Raw genomic sequence first — 18,712 nt, 5'->3', positions numbered from 1 at the left:
TATACACACACGTGTGGACTTTCCTCATTATAGTTACTCTTGTCACATTGCATGTGGTTTGGTGCCTTCCTCATTGCGCCACTCCTTTCCACCATCTTTTCACATGACACTTGCCATTTGACAGATGTGCGATGGACCTGCTTCTCCCTTAGATGTTGAAACTACCTAATAGGGTCCTTTATTAACCTCTCTTGTTGAGCTTGGTTACACTTGTACACTCTAAAGCCCATTTGGAAGGGCATGTCGATATGAAGTGTCCACTTTTTCCCATGGCTTGCAAGCTTATTTACTCAATTGCACTAACAGATTGTTGTACTAGAAGGTGACGAGACACATTGGATCTTATACAGGATTACAGGGGGTTTCCATTTGGACTTGGTCTCCCTATACGAGGTCTAAGCCCTGTAGAGGGTCATAATGGCACTTGTAGGGTAAACATTGAGATCCATGGGCCTCCACCACAATGTAGCAAATTTCCACACCATGGGCTTCTTCAACACGGCACATTACTTGTTTGTGTCCCAGCCATATAGAGATGTTGCTACACTTGGACCATGGAAAAGCAATGGTCGAGGTAACACATGTACCATGATTGCTCCCTCCTTCATCTATACAACAATGTGTGGGCTTCCTTCATTATAGCTACCCTTGTACCATGGCATGTGGTTTGGTGCCTTTCTCGTTGCCCACTCCATTCCACCATCATTTCACATGACATTTTCCATTTGAAAGATGTGCCATGGACCTTTTTCTCCCTTAGATATTGAAACTACCTAATAGGGTCCTTTATTAACCTCTTTTGTTGCGCTTGGTTACACTTGTACACTCTAAAGCCCATTTGGAAGAGCATGCCGCTATGAAGTGTCCACCTTTTCCCCTGGATTGCAAGCTTAGTTACTCAATTGCATTAACGAATTGTTGTACTAGAAAGTGACAAGACACATTGGATCTTATACAGGATTGTAGGTGTGTCTCCATTTGGACTTGGTCTCCCTATACGGGGTCTAAGCCCTGTAGAGGGTCATAATGACACTTGTAGGGTAAACGTTGAGAGCCATGGACCTCCACCACAACATAGCAGTGATTTCCACACCATGGGCTTCTTCAACACGACACATTACTTGTTTGTGTCCCAACCATATAGAGATGATGCTACACTTGGACCATGTTGCCCAACTGGCCACACATTTGCGCGACACTTGGCAGTTGATCCAAGGCTTGGATAGGGTTTTGTCTCATCCAGAGAAACATGGGAGGGCATGTGTCATCATTCTAGCCCTCTCGATGGTGCATTGACATGTTTGATCCAATTGGAGAATGAGACCATTGATTATGCCCCATGGCCAATTGGGAGCACCATAAATATTTTTGCTTAGAAACCAAGGGGCCACCCCCTTGGTCATCATTTTGGGAGCCCTCCTCTTCATCATGGCACATGGAGGACTTATCTTGGCCTCCCATAGCCCTTTGCATCATGATTACATCATTTTGGCCTCATTAGGAAGGCTTATTTCACACTTATTGAGCTAATTGGTGGGCTTGTCACCAATAGGGTTGTTATTTTGCACATTAAAACATTTCTAGGGGCTTCATTAGGCTAATTAGACCAAATTGAATCAGGGGTAAAATAGTTGCTACTCATTGGGTGGGACACAGAACCAGTGATGGAGGAATTCACACCAATTTTGGGTAATTCTGGGAGGTCGGAATTAGCCCAAAACATTTATGGGTTTTGTTGGTCTGGTGTCAAGGAGCTTATCTCTAATTTTACAGAATTTTTGGAGGAGTTTTGAGGCCCCAAACCACAGGTTGCCTCCAGCAGTAATTGCATAAATTTTTGGGTAGAACACACATCCAAAGTTAGCCACTTTCGAGAGGAGAAATTCACTTACTTCCACTTGGGTATTGCTTGCTTGTTGTAGCAAGCCCAAGTGCACACATTCCATCTCATTTGTACCTAGATTTTCAATGGAAATTTAATAAAATGGCTCAGCTCCCTTTTTTCTGCTCAATGGAGTTTTGATTTTTAATTGCATGTGTGTATTTCATATTGTGCATGCCATACTTTTGTTGTAGCTAGTTCATGTTTTGACATTTCACTGTAAATTTTCTAGGTAGAACATTACACATAAATTGAGGGAGTCTTTAGATATGGAGTTTCTGCCTCTTCTTCCTCTTCTCTTCTTCATCTTCATGTTGCTCTTCTAGTTCACCCTCTTGTGGTTCATAGATGATTGGATCATTTGATATATCATGTTGTTGTTGTCTACCTATTTGAAGAGATGTCTCAGGTACATGAAGATACTCTCTGTATTCTCCAAGTTTCGTGGTTTGAAACATCCCAAAGCAAAAGCTATAGCGAAAATGCCTAGCTAACCTATTTGAAGAAGATTTCAGGAGCATTCACAAAGCCTATCTTTCTTCATCCATATCTCCGAAACTATAGCAAATCAAGGTCTGAATCCAAGGTAGTTGTTGATCTTTTATAAGTTGTCTCATCATTTGTGTGTGCATGTGAGTAGAGGTCGCCATGAAGAGCAACAATGTATGCACAAATACCACATCAAGGCCTCCCTTGTTCACTAATTTGACAAACAACAACAATGGAAAGAATCATTATGCTAGTCCTATCGATCCGTGGATCAAAGAAGCTTGCAGTAGCACAAAAAAACCTGTGAACGTCTTCGATTTTCTTATACATGATGATCATACCACTACAGAAGTTATTCGAGCCACACATGAAGTTTCAACATATTTCTTCTATAGTTTTAATGTTTCATTATTTTTCTTAGCAACCAAACCCAAAGGTAAAACCCAAGATAATGATAAATTCATTTGTTGGTTGCATTGGTTGGACGATTTTACCAAACATATTTCATTTCTCTTCGATTAGATTATTGTAGAATTGATTAAGCTCTCTATTATGAGCATTAGATTAGTCATTTGCATGTTTTATTTCAATTATTTCAATTTCATTCCTTTCTATTTCCTTTCTATTTCCTTTCATTTCCTAGTTTAGTTGTGTTATTTCATTTTGAATTTTTTCCATCTTAGGAAGCAATAGGACTTCGGTCCAATTCACTCCCTATATTTGATGTCTATTTTGTGAGCATGTCTCAAGTGATGGGTGGAAGATTTTTGGGTTCTCAAATCCTCCCACTTGGAGCATGTGTCCTATAATTTGAGCCAGTTGTTTTCCCTTATACTAGATTTATTATTTTTCTTAACAGCTATTTTCTCTGACCTTTGACATAATCTTTTGGTTCTTATGAATTCCTCATCTTTTGGTGCTTATGAACTCCTCCTCTTTTTATACCCTTGTTGGATCATATTTTTTCCATCTGTTCGTCCTGATGATGAACCACATTGGCTGGTTCGAAATGCGTCGGAAATTAACATTTATGTGATGGATCCAGAAGAAAAATCTCTTAATAATAAAAGTTAGTTTTAATATTTGCCTAATTATTACCATGTGGTAACAACATTAACCTTTATATATGCATCAAGTCCTAGGACAAATTGTATTTCCCAAGTCCCTAAGTATAAGATAGTTGATGTGATGAAAATTATGAAAAAAGAAAGAAGAAAACTTCATGTGATGACCCTTAAAGTCATATGAAATGATATATAAGTCCTAGAACATTGACCAAGTAGCTTTAGCTAGAAAATCCCGTAGATAAGCCTTTAAGGAGGAGCTTAGCATTGAGTTGTCTCTCCTCGACATTGTTTCTTACTGTCTCTTTTGTCCTTTTCTTAAGTGTTCATTTCATTGAACAAGTCTCTTTTTGTAATGACTCTCCTAAGTTAAAGAAGTTCTTACCGAAACTGTAAAGATTACTGAACTGTGAAACTGTATGAATTGGTGAAATGGAGTACTTACCTGATCTGCTACGACTGTTGCGGTGATCTGCTGCAGAACTTCTCCCGTTACCGAATGACCAAACCACCCAGCCGAACCGAGTATACCTGGATACTCAATCCAGTATGCCTCTCAACCGAAGCATACCGTTCCCCCGTGCCCAGAGACTTCAAAACAAGTAAGGCTCATAGTTCCGAATTATAAGCAATATGGATAAATTTCCTCTCCTTCTTCCTTCAACAGCACTCTCCTTCGTCCTTCAACAGCCCCCGGTTCAGTTTTTCCACTCACAGTCAATCCAACCTTCCTCCCCCTTGAGACATAGAACACCCCCCCTTTTATAGCAGAGGTTCCTCCCCCTCTACGCATCAGTTAACCGCCTCTATGAAAGGATCGGATTTTCTTTAGGCGGTGACTTCTTTGTCATGATATCTGCCTTTAATAGAATCAGATCTTCATATATCTAATGGTGTCACAACACTTTAATTATGACAGATGGTACTTTAATTTAAATAATATAAAACCGTGATGATTTTAAATATTACATATTACTTTATGTCTAATAAAATATCAAGTTTAAACATAAGGTTTATGGGTTTAGTTTTATTAGTACACAATTTGGGTTATACATGTAGATATATGAATAAACTCAACTATATTTCTTACTGAGTGTATTTTTCTTCTATTTACGAGAATTAGGTGTTTAATTTACCCCTTCATAATTAATTCATTTATGTTATATTTAGACATTCTCCATGAATAGTCGATATATAGTCGATGTATATATATATATACATATACTAGTGCAATGTATATGATGCATGCATATGTAGCTATCATATGCATGCCTCACATGCATGCTAATATTGCTATGCTGTTCGTGATTTGAGATGGGTTGTTACATACACCCCTCCTTCAAAAGAACTTCGTCCCGAAGTTAAGGGTTTATAAGGTATATTGATAATTCCTTTAAGGTATGTAAGGATTGTATTATGTGATTGAATTTTCATTTATGATTGTGAGGACACTTTAAACTTTGTGATTTTGAACGCTGATAGATTTCCAATTTTAATAGTCATGCCTTGCCCAAACCAGGTTCCCAAGCTATTCTAAAATCATCCTATCCTTCCTAATCTCTTCCGCTCCCATCCTATCCGTCCTCTACTGGAGTATGCCATGGCGTCAGCTATACTGACCTAACCATGCATAAACTCTAAGGATGGCAGCGTCGACTATATCGACCTGATTTCCCAGTAGGCATCTGACAATCATCATCACACGTCTAGGGGAGCGTGACTCGCACAATCCTCCCATGATCCCAGGTTTTCAGAGGATAAACGGTGGGCAACACCTCCACCCCTCCCAGTAGAATCAGGGTTAATACCCTATCATGGAATCTCTTTGAGCCTTAATTGTTCTGAAGTTTCTGTCATCACGTGGTCATTTGGTAACGGATTTTATCTGCAATCATAAACACTTGTCCATGCATTTATAACATGTGCATTAAAAAAACACATAGCTTATGTATATTTCATACATGTCATCTAAAGTATAACATACCTTGCCATAATCTATTCATGTCATTAGCTTTCATATTTACAATATAATCATTCTTTTGTGTATTGCTTGTGCATAAAACTCATGACTTTAAATTGCTAACTGACCCTTGATATTGATCTTATGAGCACAAATCGTTATGTTCCAAACTTTCATTGATCTGCATGTGTTTGCTCAGTAACAACTAACTGGGTTATTGTCTTACTTGGTAACGAAATGCATCATATGGACAGTCATTAGCAAGGACAATTCTCTATTCCTTCTTTTTAACAATACTGTTAATTGTTGGGTTCTTCTATATATAAATTGATTGAAATACCTAGCTCAAAAGTATGGTATGCAACATATTTGGGGAACATATTTTGAACTCAACATTTCCTTTAACAATAATACACCGAACATTGCTCTATGTTTAAATGGTAGAACTCTTTCAATACCCTGGCCCTATGGTTGAATTTATGCTCATGGAACCTTTGCTCAGGTTGTATTCATCACTTATCTTATCGCTAAGTTAGGTCTGAATGTTGCGTAGTATCCGATCCTATTGACTGTTCCACTACCAAGGACTTGATATTCATGCCAAGTGAACTACTGTTCCCAGATCTTTTGCCAGTGCACATTCCAGGGTCCGAACTTAAGTTCTATGCATTATACCAGTTATTTTTATGCCTCTATATAAATGAGTTAATGACTGTTGCAATTCTTAGTTAGTTCCTCATCACACGGCGTTTAATAGCAGTGTATTCCTTGTGAGGCATGCATGTAACAACAGAACTAGCCTTCAAACAATTGTTAAAAATGATCCTAAATTGCATCAATCCAACAGTGAAGAATATATCATTACAGAGCACCATTGATTATAAAGGCGAGAGCAGATTCTAACCATTCAACAACTTGTGGTTTTTATGTAAGATAGAAGAAGACAGTTTGAGGAGTGGGTCCCCTAGTAATTATAAAGGAGGATGACTAAACAAAATGAGTATCTAGAAGTTTGTAAGAATTTAAACATCATTTACCACTTGTGTGTTACTGGAGCATAAATAGTAATAAAACGAACTCATCCAAGCAAAATTTACAATTTACAAGAGACTAATATAATTAAAAGCATAATATCAAAATATTTAAGAAAGTACTTATCTCTAGAGAATACGTCAACTCCTTTTCGTTCAACTCTTCAAGGAGTTAATCTCGTGCATACTATCCTCATCAGGAAGTCCATATCATCATCGGCAGGAAAGGCCAGTTTGTATCATCAGGTGGAATATCCTTCAACCACTCTAGGTCAATGCTGCCAATGTCTGTGTGAAGCATCTCAAGAAACCGTTTTATTCTCCCTGCAAGACATTGTTCATCCCTCGGTCCTTGATGGCATCTGCAGTATCTTCAAGATCAGCATATCTGACTGCATCCCAATTCACAGCATCCTCGGTATTTGAGTCCCTTTCTCTTTTAATCTACAATCTTCTACATTTGTATTCTTCGTTATAGTTTCCTAATCAAATTTGTTCTTTCTACAGTTCCCGCCAATGTGATAATGGTTAATGTGATTGCTATTGCAAAATGAAATGGAACTGTTAATTGGGATAATATGGAACATCGAAATAATTGTCCTAACAAAGAACATAACTAAAATTAACAGAATGCCTATCATAGAGATATGTTATAACTTGGATCATCACTAATATAGTTGAAATTGAGGTATATAAGAAGGAAAGGTCGAACTCGTCATATAAACTTCAGAATGATAGAAGTTTCATGGTAGCATGATCTTGATTGCAAACCTACAGAGATGCCCTTGCCAACCAATAGATCTTTCTAGAAAAATACCTCAAATTTTAAAATGCCCCAAAGATTATAACTTGGCTACAGAGGCAGATACGAGCTCATCAGAGAGACTTTGCTTATTGGGTCCAGGGACTTGATTTTGATTGCAGAGATTCAAGAGAACCAATACCACGACTTCTTGATATCGATTCTTCTTACTCATATATATTTGGACCATACCCTCGAGAGGTTAAATCACCGAAATAAAAACCAATTCGGATTCCCATAAGATGCCAAGAAGTACAATAACAAGGATGATATATGACGTTAATACTTTGCTCAATTTGATCTCTGGCTTTTTAAAGGATCAATAATATCAGTACAATTTCAGGAGCCATAGATACATTACTTAGAGATCACTGAGTATTAGAAAGGTTAGAATCAGATAGGTGATCATACCTTTAACCATTCTTTCACTGGTACCTTCCAAGATTGAAACTTCTGAGAAATACCGCTGATGATTCCAAGTGCAAGGATTGATACTCCAACTGCCACTTCAGGAACCAAGTAATCTTCGACTTTATTCCTTAACCTAGCTCGGGTTCCTTGTTAGAAACCAAATATAGTGTAGTACAAGCAATATTTTCTAAACTTCAGATATTATTTGTGAGGTTAACAATACTTCTTTTAGATTTATTCTTCTATCAACAAATAATTGTACCTCAGAAATTAACCACAGTAGTAAGGAGAAAGCAGAGATCACAATACACAATAAGAGATACCAGAAATTAGGTCCAAGACCAGGGCAAAACCCAACCAAATCCTTCTTAGAGAGATCCTTCAAAATATGTAAAGACAAGGACTATACTGACCCAAGAAGACTTCCACAAGTGCAAGGTTTCCACAATTGAATGTCCTATAAAGATCACAAAGGAAAGGTTGATTCTCTCACAAGACTGGAATGTACCCTTCCTATACAACATTAGATCCAGATCTTCAGGTTCTAAAGCTCGAAGAAACTGGTGGAGTGTTGAATTCCCCAGCAAATCAGAAACCCCTGGGTAAAGCATTTAATTTGCTCTGCAACAGGTGTCACAAAATGACATTGAACCAGCAGTTTAACATATCGATGTCGATTCTTACTGTTTACAACCAAGTCCCTGACTTATGAAGTCATTATAAAATGAGAATAGAAACATCAAATACGGAAGAAACATTGATAACTTGGTGAGCATTGAGATGAAAGACAAGAAAAGTTCTGTTCTGTAGAATGTAAATTTTTTTTTTTTTTTTTTTTTGTACCACAGGAGATTTATACAAGTTGTTGTAGAGCTTGTTCTTTACCAACAGATGAATCTTATAGGAAAACGAGTAGCTAGTTTTATAAAAAAAACACGTCAGTGAGATGCCACATTGACAATGAACTATACTGACACGAGGAGGAACATATTTTTATTTATCATAGATATAAGTTTGCAATCACCTGAATCTTGAGAACCCCTTTGAATCTATTGTATACCTGCAATATATGCATTGAAATTCCTTTTGAAAACCATACACTATAACTTCACTTCATAAATATTAAACATGAATGATATAAATTCTCCTAGGAATGAATAATGTCAATTCAGAGAAATACTGAGTTACTTGATAGTTCATTCCTCGGGGATGTGAAAGAAGTGAAATTGGAATAATCAGGTATCTCCTACAATAATAATATAGTTTGAAAATTTCTGGTCTTCTTGTTATTGTAGAAACATCAGACTCGGTGAGAATACAAACAAGAACAGTTGTGTAATAATAATTGTGCAAAGTGTGAATTTTTGTGATACGAGTCATTGCATTAGACTAACAATATACCAATAGTTATGCACTTGGAACTTGTCAAGGCCAGCTTCAAGTTAAAAGGTCCACAACTACTAATTCTGATTGTGAATGCAAGTGCATGCTTGTGATATGACCCAACGCTTATACGCAGCTACTGTGTTTATTGTTAATCATTTGCATGCACGCAATATAATTCTCAAGCCCCAATAGCAGAATACATTAATTATGTGATAATGTGCATTGAACACAATCAATGAGTCTCTGGTACCAACAACTAAAATTGTTTGTTTAGACTCAACAATAATAGCAGTCTAGATCAGAAATCACTCGAACAATAGTAAATACATATATTTATGTTTTTCTATAGTACCTCTTCTTAGAATCAAAACCGAAACTGAATAGTTAATTAAGAAGAAGTTCTAAGGCCAACACTTTGACAGAATGCTTATGTGCATCCAGAAATCCTAACTATAAACACAAATTAACGGTGACATACCCACCAACAATAGCAGTCTGTTGAGAAACCATAACAATCATTCATATCATATAATTGAAAATTCTAATGAACACTTTGACAAACTGATTATGCTCATACAGAGCCCCTAAGTCCTAATTATAACAACATACATGAGCCAGTAACTTGGCTCAGATTCAAGCCACAGGTTTTTTTTGGTTTTTTTTTTTTTTTTTTTTTACTGATCCTCAATTATTGTTGGGTCTGAAATCAATGCAGGCATGTTAAGATATAGTCTTTAATGATCAGGCATCATGTTGATGCTTGGGTCAACTATTACTTTCAAATGTCATTTTTTTTTGTAATTCATGTTACTTACCTCCCTAGAGTTTGTCCTTTGCCCAGATGAATCATACTTTCGTGGAGGTGAGGGTGATCTTGTAGCTTCATCATCGTCAATCTCCAGATTACCCGACTCCAGCAATACAGCAATTTGCTCCACACGAGTCTGCTCAAAATTTGTACCACCACACAGGCAGTAATATCACTTAATGCCACCTGGAATCGGAAGGCTTCCATGTGAGAAATTCACAGGGAAATACTACAGTTTCATGGCCCACTAGCGAACATAAGTTCGGTGTATCCTGGGGAGAGTTCTTTTTATTTTATTGATCAGAGAAATGGGTAAAAAGTCATGGGAAGAAGGGTTCTTCAAGATTAACAAACTAAAACTAGATATTGTAAAATACAAAAGAAAGATAAGAATACGAACAAAACCAAGATCACGCATGTCGAATTGTAAACTAGAGCATCAGAAATTAAAATAAGCACTGCCGTCTCTGTTTAATCAATTCATCACAAGCTGTACCAATCACTTTGAAATATTTAAAGAAAGTTATTAATCAGCAATAAAATGTCAAGGATTGACCAAACAATTTGATAGATTGAATCGCCACAGGTTTTTTTTTTTTAAATAAAGCGTTGACTGTAATTATAAGCAGTAACTCCGTAACGTACATGCTCATTTTTCCGGGCTCTCTGGGCTTAAATAACCCTTTCATCTTACTCATAGTATTGAATATATAAAAACCCGTTTCCGCGATTTTCTTATGGTTTTCTCCAGAAACCCTGCTGCGGACCGCTCGATTTTGTGTTTAACACAACAACACGCTAAGCTGTTGTCACTGGACGGACGGCTCGAGCTTCGATTTTGTGGTTGACACAACAACACGCTCAAAGCAGCGTGAGCATAAACCTACTTTGCTATTGATTCCGTTGCCGGGATTTGAAGACTCTCACCTTGAATCCACCCAAAATCCTCTGTTTTTTTTCATGTCTGCGAGTGATTCGATCCCGAGGAAACTATGCGTCCTAAGCCGGCCATCGGACTTGTGGCAATTCATATAAATACCATTGAGGATGTCGCGAGTTCGACCAGCCGCAGGCTGAAGCTAAAAATAAGCTAAGGCGGTGCTCTACAGCACTCCAAAGTTACTTTTGAAATATCGGCGCCTAATGACTCATAAGAGCCCACGGGGCACGTAATTCTTTACGCGTCCATTAACTACCAAACTCACGCTTTATTTTAACACGCAATCGATTAGCTGGCATCAAATTTATGTAATCTGGCGTGTTAATACACCAGTGGTTGAGATACAATGGATTTCGATTTTTTTTTAAATCTAACCGAACGTAGGGCCAGTGCCAATGTTAATTCTTTCCAGAATTTATCCCCATGTGAAAGCTTTGTGTGCTCTGCCACACTACATTAATCTCTTTCATTAACAGTCCTATTTTTTTTTTTTTTTTATCCAGCGACTCTGTTAAATGACTGAAGTGCTCTTTTCATTGATGCAAATTTCTCTCAAATTCTTTACCGTCGATGATTTCTTGATATAATATGCTTTTTTTTTTTGATCTCAGATGCTGAAGCATCAACGCTCACTCCTAGAACTTCGTAATACTCTGCGTCCTTGGCCATTCTTTAACTAACGAAAGAACGAGATATCACAGCAGAGTATTGTTGAATTATCATTGTATGCTTGCCCAACTATGAGATTTCTTTACTAGCATTGATGCCTATCATCATGTGCTACTGTTAAAGGTTTTCACGGGCTGAATTGTGCAGGAGGAGCTTAGTAAGATTTGTCTGGCATAAAACCAGCATGTAACATCTCCTGGACTACTTGCATTGCTGCCTGTATATTTCTTCCTTTCTTTACTAGTGCTACAGCAGCAGCTTTTTCCTTTTAAAGTGACCTCAAGTGCTGGACATCTCTTTCAAGACATCAACCTCATCGTAAGTCAAGCATGAGAGCAATCCATATACTTTGATATCTCATTGAGAAACCATTTCTGAACAATTTGGTACTTTGTCCATTGATCATACTAGCACACAGGCATTCCATTTGACACTGCACATGCTTAAAAATTTCTTCATGCGGGCTTCCTTATTAGGCACACAGTGCTGAAACACACTCACCCTAATAGTTCTGATGTCCTCTTTCAATGGTGAGGAATTTCCTAAGCCAAAGTGCTTCTCAAATTAGGCTATATCTCTACACTTGAAATCAGCCTCTTAGCATCATGTGTTACTGCTTAGATTCAATAAATGATTGCCAGAAATATGGGACATAATGCCCTCCTTTAGATAGATTTATTGTTGTGCCTCAATTTCTGTGATAATTTTTCCAATCTGCTGTATGCTGAAGGGACAAACACTGGTTATAGCAATGGTTTGTTTGCTGCCTGGTCACCACATATTTATATGTACTTGCATTAGGCTTGCAGTTATCATCCTTCATCTCTTTGAATTTCAGCAAAGCAGCATTTGTCAGGCCTGCTCTACCATACTGAGTTATAATGATAGTCCATGTATTAGCTGTAATAGGGCAACTTTCGCTCCTCATATATGCTAACAGGCCTCTCATATACCTGAAATCTTTTGCACTGCCTGTGATTTTGATGGCCATGTTGTATGTGTCAGTAGTATGGCAGTAGCCAGACTGCTGCCCGACCCAGGAGAAAAATCTTAGCGCAATATATCCATGTTTCTGGCAGCTGTGCAAAACAGCAATCACAAGAGATGGGGTGAAGGTCACCTCGCTTTCTTGTAGAGCTTCTTCTATTTAACTCCTTCCAATACCAGAACTGTCATAAAAAAATTCCAGAATTCTGAAAACTTCAATTGCATAAGCAGTCAGTGCCTTATTTTAGGAGATATAAGCTTTGGGACTGTCCTGGCACTAATTTGCATCATATTAAATTGTCTGAAACATAACTACTGCAGCATTGTCAAGGAGATGAATTTTGCACCACCTTATTTTGGTAAATTTAAATCTTTTAACAAACTTAACAGGTCCGAAAGTTGAACCAGCTCTGATACCATATGTAATGACTCTCCTAAGTTAAAGAAGTTCTTACCGAAACTGTAAAGATTACTGAACTGTGAAACTGTATGAATTGGTGAAATGGAGTACTTACCTGATCTGCTACGGCTGTTGCGGTGATCTGCTGCAGAACTTCTCCCGTTACCGAATGACCAAACCACCCAGCCGAACCGAGTATACCTGGATACTCAATCCAGTATGCCTCTCAACCGAAGCATACCGTTCCCCCGTGCCCAGAGACTTCAAAACAAGTAAGGCTCATAGTTCCGAATTATAAGCAGTATGGATAAATTTCCTCTCCTTCCTTCAACAGCACTCTCCTTCGTCCTTCAACAGCCCCCGGTTCAGTTTTTCCACTCACAGTGAATCCAACCTTCCTCCCCCTTGAGACATAGAACACCCCCCCTTTTATAGCAGAGGTTCCTCCCCCTCTACGCATCAGTTAACCGCCTCTATGAAAGGATCAGATTTTCTTTAGGCGGTGACTGCTTTGTCATGATATCTGCCTTTAATAGAATCAGATCTTCATATATCTAATGGTGTCACAACACTTTAATTATGACAGATGGTACTTTAATTTAAATAATATAAAACCGTGATGATTTTAAATATTACATATTACTTTATGTCTAATAAAATATCAAGTTTAAACATAAGGTTTATGGGTTTAGTTTTATTAGTACACAATTTGGGTTATACATGTAGATATATGAATAAACTCAACTATATTTCTTACTGAGTGTATTTTTCTTCTATTTACGAGAATTAGGTGTTTAATTTACCCCTTCATAATTAATTCATTTATGTTATATTTAGACATTCTCCATGAATAGTCGATATATAGTCGATGTATATATATATATACATATACTAGTGCAATGTATATGATGCATGCATATGTAGCTATCATATGCATGCCTCACATGCATGCTAATATTGCTATGCTGTTCGTGATTTGAGATGGGTTGTTACACTTTTTCTTTAGATATTCAGAGACAAGCATGAGACTAGGAGCATCGACCATGTAGTGAGGTGGCATTGCTAGGGCTTTGCATTTTTGGCTTTTAGCTTTATTGGCTTTCCACCTCTAGCCTTTTTTGCTTAAATGACATGTTTTCTACATTTAGACCTTTCTTGGTGACCTCTGACAAGTTAAACATGAATGGGAATGCCATTTTTATGGATGGCATGAAGTGATTAGGGGAAAGTGGAAAGTGTTAAGTATGGTTAGGATGTGGAAGATGCTAGTTTCCTGGTAGTACAAGTTGACACAAGAGACGACAAAATTTCTAAAGGAAAATTATGTGCCCCATGGTACGATAAGGCAAATAATAGAACTTATAATGTTATGAAGTGCTATCGGAACTCATTTAGTGTTTACCATGTTCATTGCATGGCCTAAAAGTTATAGTACCACATCCAAGTAAGAAACCAATGCATAGAAGATCAAATAGAGCATGATAAAATCAAAATGTATGATCAATAAGTGCCTTTGCGAGTATGATAGGTGAGGGTGGAGCATCTCATATACCACAACTTAGCTAACACAGTCATATGTTTGAAGGGGAAACTAAGAGAACTGTCCATGCCTAGAGAGTTTAAGCAAGAAAACTCATGAACTCAACAACATAACACCATTGTGAGGGTGCCTCTAAGGTAGTTACTCCTTGGAGAATAACAAGCCTTATTTATGAAAAAAATGTTCTATTGTAATAGAATAAATATGACAGATTGACATATCATTTGAGGAATTCAAGAATCTGTTTTTGTTCATTTTAGGCTTTTATCCATTATTATTTTTTTTGTTTTACATCCTTCCAGGGGATGATCTTGAAATGCAGAAAGCTTATACAATATCTGTCTCTCTTTCTTATTGAAATGAAATTTAAAATTTTTTTCTCCAAGGAAAAAAGATGATTAGCAAACCCAAAACTGTAAATATATGCAAGGCATAATAAGGATTTTATTAAGGACTTTAAATTTCAAACATTATACAATAGATGCATTGGCAGAGGCCAATAATGTAGCTAATATAACTAGGTTTGAATGGATTCGTCACTCACCTTTTCTTCCACATCTCCAGCAAAAGAAGCTCCATCACAATACAAAAGATTCACCCTATTCCAATTATAAAAGTCTGTAACATCCATTGATATGAAAAGGTATTAGTTTTTAGAAGATAAAATGGCTTGTACCTCAGGTGGGATTTTGTTCAACATTTATAATTACTCTACTCAATTATACTCTTATATACATATATTGAATCTGTTTTATGCTATAATAACCTTGGAGGATTTAACTAGTCTCAAGCAATATCAATATTATGAGTCGAAATAAAATATGTTGCTCAATTATAGTGGCTATATTAAGAAAATGTCATCACTCAATGCATCGAAAGTCTCTTCATTAACATTAGGAGACAAAATTTCATTGTGCTTCTTATCTTTCAAATTGAAATAGATGATTTTGCATTATTTCAATCATTTTATATTGTCCTTTGAATTTGTTCGAAAGTAAGCTTGAAGCTAAGATACTTTTTAATATTCTATGTATCTCTCATGACTATCTAGTATCATATACAAAAATCAGAATGCAACAAAAACAGAGGCCAAAGTTATAAACATTAAAATTTCATACAGAAGCAGTTTCCTAGACATAACAACATAGTCATGCATATCACACCACAACATAGATACATAGTAATTAAGGAATGACTTGGAAATGATTCCTAAGTCACAATACAACCAAACATATCGAACTTTTCATAATATCCCTTTCTGAATAATTACTTCTAGAGAACAACTCATTAGTCTATTTAGTTCCTGTTATCACTCAAACTAGTAGGGGTCCTAGGACGAGGGTCTTATAGAGCAACTACTAGGTCAAGTGACAACAATGGATCAATGATAGGATGAAGAGTGATACCTAAAGCCTATGCACAAGATAGGCTTAGATAATAGGCTTACTTGCTTTGGATGTGTTGTCTCCTGGATTGTATAGGCACCGCGACAACACTCAGGGTGGGGGTTGTCACTCTGATCCCTACCCACTCTGTTCTTGTTGTCTCCCAATAGCAAGTTAGGGGGGGTAGTCCCTATGAAATGAGGCGAAGGAAGACAAGTTGGGAACCAACTTATTTGGGAGACACGGATGAGTGGCCTAGCCACTTGGTTGAAATTGAGCAAGATTATTGATTAGATTAGATTTTCAAGTATGATACCAGTGCCTTAATGGAGTCACAGATCCTTGCTTATAGTAAATTGGACCCAAATGACTGGATATACACTCGTTGCTTAAGATGAATGACTAACCTAAATGATATGCAAACCTATGACCTATGTGTGATGTAGAGATTTTGGTTATTTCAGTTAAATACCTAATCTAGATGTAACTTTCCCTTGACTCTTTTGCAGCTGGGATCTAAGGTAGGTTGTGGGAAGGAGGCCAATAGGAAGCAGGCTAGGGTTTGATTAACGATACCTTTTGTGTTAGTTTTTGTAGCATCAGATGTGTTCTAGCCATGAAACTTTGTGGACAAGCTAGAATACATATATTCTCCAAAACCCAGAAATCGTCTCTGGAAATTCCACCTAGAGATGACTTAATTAAAATAATTAATCTTTTTTTAATGGTACCTAAGTCTAAACTTAGGAAAAATGATTAATTAAAGGGTATTAATTAAGTCATTATGAGAATCTTCTAGAAGAAGACTTGGATCGATTTCTAGTTAATCTTAGCCATCGATTATGTTTTAATCTTGGTCGTTGAAGCCTCAATGAGAGATTATAAGAAGAAATTCAATGGGAGTTGGAGAATAAACTTGTGAGACAAGGAATTCGATATTGCTGGGAAATCGAACTCCAGAGTAGCAACTGTGTGTTGCTAGAGTTGATTCAGTAGTTTCGAAGCAGTGAGAGAGGGGCAGGGATAGTGAGGCTGGAAGAAAGTTTTTCCAGTGCGGTGAGTGCATAGCAGATGGATAATGTACTCCACAGAGAGGCTGACGTAGCACAGAGCTTCAGTGGGAGATCCATATTTTGCTGAGGAGAAGTCGAGATTTAGTGGTAGGAGCCAGAGTGGGAGCCCGGAGGGCAGGAAGAATAAGTTTCCAGAGTAGCAATTGATCAAAGGACTGAGAGAGCATTGGTCTGAGTTGGGTGACGCAGATCTGTGTAGGGTGACACAGAGATAGCAAGGAGCAGCTCATCTTGAGCTAAGGTCAATATCGGATCACTAGTGGAAGTGAGATTTTTCTCGCTAGACTTCTGTCAATAATTTTCTCTTTATGGAAAGCAAGATTTGAGCTTTCATAGATTTGTACTCAAATTTATTACTGCATAATAATAAAACCTCAATTGTTGCACTGGTTTTCCCAAGTTGGGTTTTTCTTGGGACATTGGTCCAAAAGTAATGATGTTTTATTGTGTGTGCATCTATTCTTCCAGTGTTTTTATTTCTTCCTCAATATTTATTTTGTGAAGGTTGCAGTGTATATGTTTCAATATTTTCAATAGGAAACTGCAAATAATTTGGTTGATTAATTTAACAAATAGAAGAAACATTATCAGTTGTTGTAGTAGGATTTGTGGTCTTCGAATTCTCACATGGTATCAGAGCACAAACCGTAAGCTAGAGAGCTTAGCACAGAAGGAAGGAGGTAGTTGGAATCTCTGCAGAGACAACAGTTTGAAACCCTCTTAAGGCATCGCAGTGCCTTGGGCCACGAGGGTCAGTTTTTGAGGAAATTTCTTTCCCCGAAGTGCTCGCATCACAGGGGCAACAGGAGCATCGCAGGAGGAAGAAGGACATTTCCAAGGTGAAATGCTTCAATTGTGGTGAGCTTGGCCACTACAACACTCAGTGTCCTCCCAGAAAGAAGGACAAAGAGGGGAAGCAAGATTAGCAGGCTGCATCCGCAGAAATCGACATGTTGTCCTCTAGATTGGAGGAAGAGTTTGCCATGATCACTGAGTTAGCTCCAGAAGTGAGGTGGGGTGATTTGGTTTTGTAGCCCCAGAGAGCTACAAGATGGACAGGATTCTTGAGGAGGTCCACCTCATGAATCAATACCTTGCTACGGGAGCCCATAGTATGCAGTAGAGGATGGATCAGTGATAGTTGGTGCAGTCGGGTGCTAAAGTGACAGATGCAGTAGCTAGTAGCAATCAGATACTAGGCAGCGCAATGCAGAGTTGGCAACAATGTAGTTGCCACAGAGAAAAGTTTGCAGCAACGCAAAGGCTTCAGTGATAGCACAGAGTCTAGCAACAAGTCAGGACTCAGGTGACAGATGCATCATACTGACCATAGTTGGTTCAGTATTTTAGATGCTTTTTCGTTGTAGTTGTTGCAATTGCAGCAACAGTTGGAGAGGGTTGCAGTGCAGATGCAGTGTTGGCAACAGTTCAGCAAGGCTAGCAGCAGCACAGATCCAACAATCAGAGTTGCGCATTAGATGGTGGGCAGTAGAGCCAGACATCAACAGCGTAATAGGAGGTGTTACAGAGACAAAGTGTTTCTTCAGTGGGTTGCAGTGCTAGAACACATTCCTCGCTAAGAGGAAGTGTTGATTTTTGTAGCATCGGATGTGTTCTAGCCACAAAACTTTGTGGAGAGGCTAGAACACATCCGATGCTACAGAAATCAACACTTCCTCTTAGCGAGGAATGTGTTCTAGCGCTGCAACCCACTGAAGAACACTTTGTCTCTGTAACACCTCCTATTACGCTGTTGATGTCTAGCTCTATTGCCCACCATCTAATGCACAACTCTGATTGTTCTCCAAAACCCATAAATCGTTTTTGGAAATTCCACCTAGAGACGACTTAATTAAAATAATTAACTTTTTTAAATGATTCCTAA

At 37.8% G+C, this 18,712-nt stretch overlaps 1 protein-coding gene across 2 annotated transcripts in view; it reads right to left on the bottom strand.

Moving 5' to 3' along the window:
- Positions 1–18,712, bottom strand: part of LOC149150241 (pectin acetylesterase 8-like) — a 397,641-nt gene that overhangs the window by 299,997 nt on the left and 78,932 nt on the right. For both annotated transcript variants that reach the window (XM_089437942.1, XM_089437943.1), the window contains exon 4: positions 14,914–14,987. In XM_089437942.1, the coding sequence (XP_089294068.1) occupies positions 14,914–14,987 (74 nt within the window). The remainder of the gene's footprint in view (positions 1–14,913; positions 14,988–18,712) is intronic.

This window comes from Pinus tabuliformis, chromosome 9, assembly GCF_031772625.1.
Source record: "Pinus tabuliformis cultivar Carrire ecotype Pingquan chromosome 9, CPIR1, whole genome shotgun sequence".
NCBI lineage: Eukaryota > Viridiplantae > Streptophyta > Pinopsida > Pinales > Pinaceae > Pinus > Pinus tabuliformis.
The sequence above is the reverse complement of the archived record's forward strand: the minus strand, read 5'-3'. Positions and strand labels throughout refer to the sequence as shown.